The following is an 11,294-nucleotide window of genomic DNA, read 5'->3' as shown; positions in this document are numbered from 1 at the left end:
AATATTACACACATGGCTTCGTGATAATGTAACTTTCACAATTAGGCACCTCGATGACATGGTTAGATATAACCTTGTTCTTTAATATCAACCAATATACAAAGAATCTAAGACAGTCTCTTCATCATGTAGAATTATGAACATGAATTCATGGAACCAAACATGACAACTCGACCCAGCAATTATAGAAAGACATTATTTTCATACAAAAACAATGCTCTTTGAGCCTCAAACAATGGCATCGAAGAAGAGAAAGCTGATGCCCAATAATCCCGAAGCTTTATCAGGTACAAAATGAACTGATACAATTTATACACTCCTCAATCATTTCAGACGAATTTCTCAAGTGCTAAACTTAATATAGAAAAAGGAATCCCAGAGCCATCAATTTAAACCATCATTGATATAATTTCTTAGTTCCCAGAATTTGACCCTGGAGTAATTATTAGAAATAACAAATGCCTCACAAAGGTAATATCTTAAACTTCAAAAACATAATTTTATTTCGTCACCATCAGATAAACTACTAGCCCTCCAGTGCTGATGCTCCTGATATAATCTCAATCAATTCTGTGGTGATCGATGCTTGACGAGTTCTATAAAAAATAATCACATAAACAACAAAGATCAGTCATTCATAGTGGAAAAGAATATTAAAATAAACCAACAAATAAATAATAGACAATTTCTATAGTAAACAGAGAAGACCAGACAAGGCACTTTTCCTGAAATGTGCACTAAATTACCCTAATTGGATATTTGCGTGTGTGTGTGTGTGTGTGTGTGTATAGGGGTGGGGGAAGAGGAGACCTGTTATAAGTGAGTGTAAGGCGATCAAGCATCTCTCCAGCATTTCTGCTTGAACTATCCATGGCAGACATCCTTGCTCCTTGCTCACTGCAAGCATTCTCCAACACAGCATTGAACAGGACCTGACCAAAATATGAAATTCTTTTGTATGAATGGAGGGCAACAAAATACATTCAGTAATAGATTTTGAATTGCAGAAGAAAAGGTTCCTACACAAATTTAATGGGCACCTCTCCCTTATAGTGTGCTGGGAGAACTGCTGCCACTAAAGGATTGCGAAAAAAAGATTCTTACTCCAGAAGCTTAATGCATTTTTAGAAGAATTTACAGAACTACATAACTATTACAACATGACATTTACAGGATACAATTATCCATAAAGAGTTAATTCTCAGTTGCTGCAGTGTTTTCGTGGACCCAAAGTAATAGTTTCCAAGAGATCAAAAATAAGGAAAGAGTGACTGATACTGAGCACTGGCCAGTCACACTGGCATTGCTCCTCACGAACAAATACACACACACACAAACTTGGAGGGATTGCCTCTGAGGAATACATATGCACCCAAATACAACCACAAACACAGAGGCATTGCCCCTGAGGAACACACACACAGCATCAGCTCCTAAGGCAAAACCAAAATCAGAAAATTAAGCAATTAGTAAGATGGATGCTTAATTTTTAATATGTCAAGCGTTTAATTTCAAAATCACACTGAAGTCCTTTCATGATGTAGGTCACAAAAATACTTACTGACTGTAAACAGTTGAATAGGTTTCTCTTCAGCACTGCTGTTTGGCAAATAAAAAAATCTGGTAACTCGATGACTAAGAACTTGTTCAAAAGTGTCAAACCTAAGACATGACTAAATGAAAGAACTTTGACGTTATGTGTCCCATTAGGTCCGTGTTTTGATCAACAGTTCACCCTATAACTATGCAACGTGTTGAACACAACAATGGATTCAATCGCAACTGCTGCATGACATACGAAATATGAGGTCTCTAACTTCAAAGGAAGGACTTACACAAGAAAACTGGAACTCTGCCAGATTCTGGAGTATCTCTGACTTTGTTTCACCACCTTCAATCTCATAGGAATCTAGCTCACCAAGCTTTCCACCAGACTCAGCCTCTCTCTCCACAATCTACGTAAACATCATATCAAATACCCATTACATCAGAACATGAATAGGAGGGATAAGGTGTTCATTTATTGAACTGAAGCATTTTTATTACCTCCGGAGATAATACGGTAGACACTGTTGGCAGAAATGCGACGACTGATTGGAACTTGTTGAAGATGATTCTCAAAGCATCAAACTCAACATTTTTTAAAATGTCGTCAGCTAGGACAGATACCTGAAATGACAAAAAGTACACAGAAAATGATGGAAAGAACTTGTACATTTGATCACTGATATAATATATAACTGCCACATTAATAACTTAGTTAATATAAACCTAACAAAAGAACCCATCAAAGAGAATTAATACTTTAATGCACATCGACCAAGTTAAAGAAATGTATTCTCTCAGCAATTTAAAGTGTCAACGGCAAATAAAATCAAAATTTGGTTACCAGTTATGATATTGAGGTCAAAATAAAAAACAGAGCATTGAACTCTGACAATTTAAGACTAATTTGAGCTAACATATAAAAGTCATTTAAAATAAAAACCAAAGATTGACATGATGACAGATTATTGCTGGATCCCCTACGACTGTAAATGTCAGAGAAGAAACGTAATTAAGAAAGGATAATATAAATAAGATAAAATAAAATAAAACCCACTATGTTGCTAATCTCCCACATAGGTTTGGTGCGTGTGTGTGTGTTTGGGGTTCTTTAGTGAGGATCTTATATGGCTCTGAAAGTCCGAAATAATCTTTCCTGAGTGACGCACTTGATTAAGCATCCATCCCCTCCCCCAATCCCAACCAAAAAAAAGGATTTTAACAAACTTTTAATAATAAAGCCTTGAATAGCAAACACCAGAGAAGGTGCACACTCACAATGTGATTTTTTTTTCTTCTATGAACACGACACACTAACCTGGGTGTAGTTCAAAGGATTCTTCTGCAGCTCAGTTAGGACCAGCACAATGTCCTTCTTTGAGTCACGTATCAATTGAGCCTTTGCCTTTTCCCCCAAAATGACATACTTTGTCTCTTTGTCAGGACCTACGGCAGTTTCAAAGAAAACAAAGATTAATGTGCATAGAAAATAAACTTAGCAGACATCAGACTAACAACCAGCTTTTGAGCTTCCAAGAAATACCAGAATTCAATTTGTTTAAGGCCTTGCTTATCTTGACTGAAGTAGAGTTAATCCCACCACATAAACCTTTGTCTGAAGAGATTGTAACAATAACGTCCTTCTTAACTTGGACACCTGGCATGGAAACATAAAAATACACAATGAGGGAAACTTAAGAAAATATCAGTATGTATAAATAGAAACTAACCTCTTTATCAAAATGAGGGAAAACAAAGAGTGAAATACACCTTCTTAAAGCACACACATTATAAATAAAAAGAGAAGAGTAATTTTCAGTTTCCAGTTGAGCTAGGACTTGGCAAGAGTAACAGTCAATCCATTAAGCTAGTCAAAGATAAAGAACATGTGGAACAGCTACAGCTAAAAGAATGAACATCAATAGAGTGGAGGTACAATGAGAATGAATTAATAATGGAGTTTAAACTTTTACAGGTTATAGAGGACAAAATTGAAATGCCATGACCAAGTCAAATACAAGTGAGATTTGACTTGAAGAATAATACTCAAAAAGTACATGAGCCAAATAACTCCTATAAACTTGAACAGCAAAGATTATGCCAGTATACATACTGGGAGTGTCACCAAGAAGTGCTGTGAAGGGCTGCCACAGGCCACGAGAATTTTCAGCTTTAGCTTGAATTGCTCGTAGCTTTGAGGCTGCAACCATTTTCATTGCCTTTGTAATTTTCTGGATATTCTTCACACTCTTCATCCGGTTTCTAACTGAATGCACAAAGTATTACAAAAGAACTGCATTACCATTTGCTACAGATGTTTCACCAAAAAGCAGAAAAAACCGCGAGTATTTCATAAAAGAGGAAAAAATAATAAGTAATCCATGACAATTGTTCTTACCGATTTGAGTTGAAATTGAGCGGACTCCCAAAGGGGCCTGCTCCCTGCCAACCAAACCAAATAATTTAGTTGTTTCAATGCTGAAAAGGAAAACAATGGCAAGCAATAAAAAATGACTTTTATAAAATTACCATTGACTGTTAAAATGATTTATATATGAATGCTTAAGTTCCCCATCCAGCATTTTCCATATTTAAAATAAATAGATAAATAAATAATGCAGAGTTCAAATGTAACTACCTAAACTTATACTACCTGGTAAAAATCAATTTTATACTCAATACTCTTCACAGGAACATGGGTTGTGCGGCATATCACTATTTTCAATCCAAAGGAGGAGACAAACACTGTACTTTAAGACTTCTGACTGCTTATTTGTGGTTTAATATGTCCCACTTCTCCGTAGAGCCAACTAATACAAAGTATTGGCCTCTAAAGGCTTCACTTGGCTATCTCAAGCTTAGCATATTGAGCAATGTAGACCCTATATTTGGTTTTCAGTGTTTAACGTGCATTAAGGTATTGTGTCATTTCATTCAAGTTTCATGAGTTCCTTGTGGCCCTTGATTTCATTTCCAAAAACACAGATACACCAAACACAGCCTCTCCCGCACGTCTCTTGGTAATCTAAATGATAACGCTTTGGAAAGCACTATCCAAACAGAGCAAAACCGAGAAAGATCAATAATATTCACTCGCCCAAGTTTAATAGCCGTTTTATGTTAATTAATAGTTTGAGTCCTCCATAAAATCGGACATTTGCAGTACTTTAAGTTTAAGAACAATTCAATTATTACGCGTTCTTTCACCGAGAAAGTGAAGGAATCATTATGGTTCTCACTGTTTACAAACAAAAGGAACCACTTCCGAACTTGGGTTGAGCTTTCATTTCTTCATACATATATTTAACAAAAGCCATCACAATATAGACATCCAAAATCTATTTAAATTTTTTTTCCATTTCTTCAACTTTCTCGGAATCCAAACAGAGGGCAACAAGAATGCATAATGCAAACAAAATAAAAAGAAGGAAAAAAACAGCGGATTTGGATAGATAACGTACTCGGCAGGGACGATGGAGGATCGGATGGCGGCCATCGGATGGGGAGAGATCAAAGGGGCGAAACGCCTCCCCTCTCGTCTCAGAGCAGCCATCGCCATTGCTTTGTGATTGGTGATCGGATATTGAAAACCCTAGAACTGGATACTCGGATCCGAATGGTTATATAACAAGAGCTGCGAGCTCAGGTGCGTTTTCTCTCGCTTCGCTGCCACCGGGTAATGTGTACTGCGATACTTATTTCTGCCAGGCAAATTTTTACTATGTGCAAGGAAGAGGTGTAAACGACGTCGCTTTTATTTTGTTCCTGAGTGTAGCCGCTACCCCAAAAGAAAACTCAGGCCCTGGCCCAGTCAGTCCGACCCGGCCCATCAAAACAAAAAAGCCGGTCTTCGAATCGAGAAGACCTCTCCGTATGAATAGCTGTCTTGACAGCCGAAAGGTCAATAGTACCCTCACTGTTCTTTGCAACCTGGTAGGGTAGAAAGGACATTATCTATTCCTGTTCTTCTTCACCTTCCGACTATCCCTGTATTAAGCTAAAACCCATAAAAGAGAAGAAAAAAGAAGAAAAAACCCATAAACCCTAACCAGTGAGATAGAGAGTGACATTTCAATGGCGATACAGAGCTCCACTTCGAGCGATACAACTCAGAAACACTTCTTTGGTAAGCCTTCCTTTTCGCTATCTTCTCGCTTCGATTTTTTGGATTAGAACGGATCTTATGGCACAGAAACAGTGAGAATTAAAATGAAAAGCATATAGTTGGAAGACATCAACCAGTTAACATGACATCAGACATAATATATATATATATATGTACAGTTAAATTAAAACATAAAATCTTCTAAATGCAACAATACATTGATTTTTAATGATAGGTTTAACAATACGTGTTTGGAATTTGAAGCAGCTGAAAACAAAATTGTTGCTTTATGAACAGATATTGTTGGGAAAGAAAAGAAATTAAAAGTTTTTGATATTTAGGGGATGTATAATAATATATGACAATGTGTATACAAAATTTGTCTGGATATGTTTTTGTAATGTTTTGCATAGTACAATTGTAGAACATGTATGACTTGTGGGAAGGTTGTAATTGATTTATTAATCTGTCAATGTAGTAATGAGGGAGTTTCTGTGGGGAGCTATCGCTGGGGCATTTGGGGAAGGAATGATGCATCCAGTTGACACCGTAAAGACACGTATTCAGAGCCAAGCTATGCTTACCGCAAGTAAGGTATAATCATAGAGTAAAGATGTTATAGATGTAAAATCCATGGCTAATGGAATGGGAAATGCTCAATTATTTGGTATGTTATCATATTAATGACGTTAAATTTGATATAATGTGTATGTAAGAAAATTGATTTCGAGTATTGGATGTGGCATTTTATCTTCTTGCTAAAGTCTTTCTATAACTTAGCTTGAAAATGCAATAATTATTAGTAATTTATCTCATACCCGCAGAACCCAAAGAGCATACTGCAGATGGTACGAGCAGTCTGGGTTGCTGATGGATTAAGGGGTAATTCATTTTCCTTTCTGATGCAGTTTTTTAGTTTGCGTCTTTGTCCTGTTTGTGTAGCATGTAACCTGTTTACACTACCTTTTTCCACATGTAAAAAGATTGATGATTTTTGCATGTATGTATATATCATAAAACTATAAGCAACCATGCATTTAATCATAAATATTGGACTCTGAACCAAGGATTCATTTCTCTTTTGGTTTAATGCTGGGGCATTCTCGGAGCATTTAGTTCTTCTCAACTAATAAATTCTGTAGGCTTTTATAGGGGTATAGCTCCTGGTGTCACTGGTTCTCTTGCAACTGGAGCAACATATTTTGGTGTTATAGAGTCGACCAAAAAGTGGATTGAAGAATCACATCCAAGCCTTGGGGGACATTGGGCACATTTTATTGCTGGAGCTGTTGGTAAGTTGTTCTGCAGCTCTCAAAACTTAATCTCGTTCATGCTGATGCCTTTTGAGTCTCTTGAGATGCAGTTATTGTGAATATGCCCAAATTAAATTTTAATGTCTTTACAGAACCGGAAATTTTAATGTCTTTAGAACTTCAGATTATGTGTAGCTTTATGACATTTGGGTTTATTAATGGAGGAATTTGATGATAGCTTGTTTCTAGGACACTCTTGAGTTTCATTGAATGTTGATTTTTGAGTTACTGGACAAAGGATTAGCAATGCCATTCAGATTTCTGATACACTAAGAAGTTCTTGATGGTTCATTTTGTTTATGTTGGCCAATTTCTCTTAAGCATATATTATATATGCTTGACCTTGTTATCCTGAATTTATAAACTCTTTCGACTTACTGTAACCATGCAGTGTTTCTGTTGTTTATTACCTAAAAAATGCACCAGGAAAAACCCTTGTGTGCTCCATACACTGAATATAGTTATTCTGTTGAGTTCTCAAATGTACTATAACTTGATCTCTGAGTGCTCTTTTCAATATCTGGACATGGATGTTTGTCCTGGTGCATTGTATGCATGGATATTTAGTTGGCTTCCAGCAGCCAATAATTATTGTATGCTGTTAAGTATGGAGGCCCATGTAGGCTATCAATGTTAGTATTACTAACATCAATTAGTGTGGACTCTTCAGCCATCATGAGCCTCGGGGGACTCAAAATTCATGTATTCCTTTTCTTTATGTATTTCAGGAGATACACTTGGTTCTTTTGTATATGTTCCATGTGAAGTGATGAAGCAACGCATGCAGGTTCAAGGCACACTGACTTCTTGGAGTTCTGTCATGATGAAAGATAATATCTCTATGAAGCCTAGTCTCCAAATGTATGGTTATTATACTGGGATGTTCCAGGCTGGCTGCTCAATATTGAAGGAACAGGGGCTGAAAGGATTATATGCAGGGTATATCTCAAAATTAAACTCTCTAATCTTTAAAGGTTTGATTTTTTCATGTTGTGTTCCCTATTCCTCCTTCCCTCTTCTCTCTATTTTCATTGTGAAGGGGATCAGGAAATTAAGAGTCTTGAAGACTGTTGGCCTCTTTAGGTCAATTGGTGTGTGTTTTCCAAATAGTCAGTTTGGTTTGATTGTAATTTGTATTTGGGATTGAGGATGTCAACAGGATTTTAGATGGACATCTCATTCATCTTCCTTGTACCACTTTTTTCATTAATAATTATGCGTTTCTCATAAGAAAATAGAAATAAAAAAGAATAGTTTGGCTTGAGGTTTTACTACATGCAATTCAGTTTCGGCATGAGTCCAATAGTTCACTGTAAATTACTAAAGGCTGTTGCTTGCCCATCCCCATCCATGCATGCACCCGCACACAATACTGACAGAAAGCCACATGTCAGGCATACATAGCATATGCACACATGAATTATGACCATAATGTTCTTTCCTAAGTGTGGACGCATTTTTCGACCAAAAAAAAGTGTGGATTCATTTGTTCTTTCATTTGGCAGGTACTGGTCCACACTCGCAAGGGATGTGCCTTTTGCTGGTCTAATGGTACGTTGGACGGCGATAGTTTGTATGTCTCAGCCTTAACTTTTCTCATTAAAATCAGTTGCTTTGTAAATAGGGTTGCAACTCGTAATAAACAAAATTTCTCAAATAAGGTGGTGACTTCTTAACACACATTCCCCTGCACTAGTTTATTGTTTCATTTTGTCCCAAAACGGAAAATTCAGACGTACTATCTTTTGATCATAGGCAGTTAGCCCTTTGGCCTCTAAATTATTTAGTTGTCATTATTTTGTTTCTCTTTTCTTAATTAGCTCTGGTTCTTATTTCTAGAAGAATAGTTTTGTTTCAAAATTATGAGTTCATCTGTTCTATTGCAGGTTGTGTTTTATGAAGGCTTGAAAGATTTGACAGAGTATGGGAAGCAAAATTACATACGCAATCCAAATTTCCGTATTAATAGTTCTGTTGAAGGACTCATACTAGGAGGATTGGCTGGTGGTATGTGCCTTGCTTATACTTTGTCCTACTACTTGGTGCAGGTTGAAGTTATTATATCCTGTGGCATAATTTGTACTTGGCATTGAAATTTTCAGGGTTTAGTGCATATCTTACCACTCCCTTGGATGTGGTCAAAACAAGATTGCAAATACAGGGATCAACCTTGAGGTATCAGTTCAGTTTTGTGGTTATTTTATTAATTATTTTCAAACGACTCTCTGTTGTCAGTGAAAGACTTACTTTTGTTGCAAGTATAACATGCAGTATAATGTGTTGTTACTGTACTTAATGTTACCTGACCAAGGCTTTTTGTATGTGAACAGTGATCATATAGGTGTGCATACACAAAACACCTTTTGTCCTACATATAATCATCGAGGGGTTTTTTCAACTATGTAGCTGTTTTATTAATTCATTCATTGCCATATAAGTATGTAAAATCTTGGGGACCAATTGATGGGTAATTGTCAGAAAATACACTTCGGTAAAGTTTGTGTTGACTGTTATTATTTCAAACTGAGGTTTCAACATGCTCACCCAAGATGGGGAGGAAAGTTGTTGTCAGTTTAGAACTGGTATATTTGATATGGACCTCACGTTTCTGTCTAGGATTCATCAATGGTTCTGTTACTCCATCTAATGTTTTTGTGAACTTTAGGTATAATGGCTGGTTGGATGCAATTCGTAGCATATGGATGGTTGAAGGTGCACATGGGATGTTCAGAGGTAGCATCCCCAGGATTACATGGTATATTCCAGCTTCAGCTCTTACATTTATGGCTGTGGAATTTCTCAGAGACCACTTCAATGAAGGATTGAGCAATCCTAACTCCCAAGATGTTGCTAGCATGTTGGTAGAGAAAAAGGGATCACCCTTACAAGGGGCGGCGTGAGAAACATGAACTGATCATTTGTTCCCGTCCAATATAGTTTGTCAAACATATAGGGGCATTTCATGTATTCCAAGGAATGATTTTGCTGAGAATTTTAATAGTACGTGTACATAAATATAGAGAATAAAAGGAGATTTTGTATTGCCGAAGCGTGCGTCCCAAAATGACCTACTTTTCAGGGGAATATTATTTTAGCATTTCGCCAACTTTTAGCGACGAATTTTACGTCTGCGGAGAAAGAAATCAATAGCAACGCCCCAAAAGGTTTTAGCCGCGGTTTCATACGCTACTAAAGACTTTTTTACATAAAAGGGCATGTTGTCGCCAAAGGTGGAATCTTTTTCTTTAAGCTTTCAAGTAAATGTTTGCTTTACTTCCCCTGCATCGAGTTTAAGTTGTTGTTTGTCATCCAATTGGACTAAAACACTCTAAAATATAACTAATAATTTGTTGATTGGTTGAATTGAAAGAAGGATGAAACTAAAGTTGCACTATAAATAATGTTAGGGACCACTAATTTGTACACTAAATTTGAGTCTCAAATGATATGACACGTCATATGTTATAAATATTTAATTAACTAATTCCACTTATATGATGATAATTTTTTTAGGAACAAAAATTAAAAAGCTTAAAACGTAATTAATCAAAGTATTGAAACTAGCCGAATGATTAAACTTCTCGTCGTACTATCATTCCACCATCACCAAGGCTTGCTGACTGATGTGTTGCCTTGTCGGCCGTTGCATATTTTGTTGCTCTGTATTAATGGTAACCATGTCTAATTCTTTTAATAGATTTTTTTAATTTTAATATGGTTATGGTCGATAAATTTTGATCGTGGTTTTGTGGTTTATTGTAGCAGAATAACGATGATAACTAGATTGAAGATAACTCCTCACAATAACAGAGGAATGTATAATGCTAACAATAACAATCATTAACTTAAAGTTCTAGATAAAACACTACTAATAACATTAGAACGTATCTTTTAACGAATGCTGTCGAGAGGTTGTCGCTTCAATTTCAAGGTAACTTGGTTAATCTTGGTTCATGACCAATAAACCCATTAAAAGAATTTGATATGGTTCCGGTCGGGCAAGGTGGCACACCGGTTGGCAAGACCATGCAACAGTCGGTAAAGCAATGCAATGGTGAAGCAGAACGAAAGTGGAGCAACAAGCCTCGACGATGATTGTTTATGGCTAGCTATAGGTCTTTTGATTACTTAAGTTTTAAGGTTTTTAATTTTTTTTCTTCTAAAAGAAATAAACTAAATCATAATACAAGTTGGAATTGGTTAACCTTTATGACATGCTACATTTCACACAGTTTGGGACTCAAATTTAATGTCCCTAACATTATTCTTAAATCTCTTATTAATTGAGAATAGTTTTAACATACAATCTTTAAAGATACATGAAGACGCAT

The 11,294-nt window shown here is 36.3% G+C and overlaps 2 protein-coding genes across 2 annotated transcripts; one reads left to right on the top strand and one right to left on the bottom strand.

Annotated features, from left to right (window-relative positions):
- Positions 183–5,275, bottom strand: LOC18776175 (ATP synthase subunit gamma, mitochondrial). Its single transcript, XM_007209295.2, has 9 exons — positions 5,007–5,275; positions 3,944–3,987; positions 3,659–3,811; positions 3,089–3,202; positions 2,864–2,991; positions 2,047–2,169; positions 1,836–1,955; positions 811–932; positions 183–596 (listed from the first exon to the last, which is right to left on the bottom strand). The coding sequence occupies exons 1-9, from the start codon at positions 5,102–5,104 to the stop codon at positions 527–529; spliced, it is 972 nt and encodes a 323-aa protein (XP_007209357.1). The 5' UTR covers positions 5,105–5,275; the 3' UTR covers positions 183–526.
- LOC18777527 (S-adenosylmethionine carrier 1, chloroplastic/mitochondrial) lies at positions 5,451–10,055 on the top strand. The gene is made up of 9 exons (XM_007209247.2): positions 5,451–5,671; positions 6,129–6,244; positions 6,475–6,532; positions 6,793–6,942; positions 7,692–7,902; positions 8,469–8,514; positions 8,850–8,970; positions 9,066–9,138; positions 9,629–10,055. Exons 1-9 carry the CDS (start codon positions 5,620–5,622, stop codon positions 9,861–9,863), a joined length of 1,062 nt encoding a protein of 353 aa, XP_007209309.1. The 5' UTR covers positions 5,451–5,619; the 3' UTR covers positions 9,864–10,055.

Source organism: Prunus persica, chromosome G5 (genome assembly GCF_000346465.2).
Source record: "Prunus persica cultivar Lovell chromosome G5, Prunus_persica_NCBIv2, whole genome shotgun sequence".
Lineage (NCBI taxonomy): Eukaryota > Viridiplantae > Streptophyta > Magnoliopsida > Rosales > Rosaceae > Prunus > Prunus persica.
Note: the sequence above shows the minus strand (reverse complement) of the source record. Positions and strands in the feature narration are given on the sequence as shown.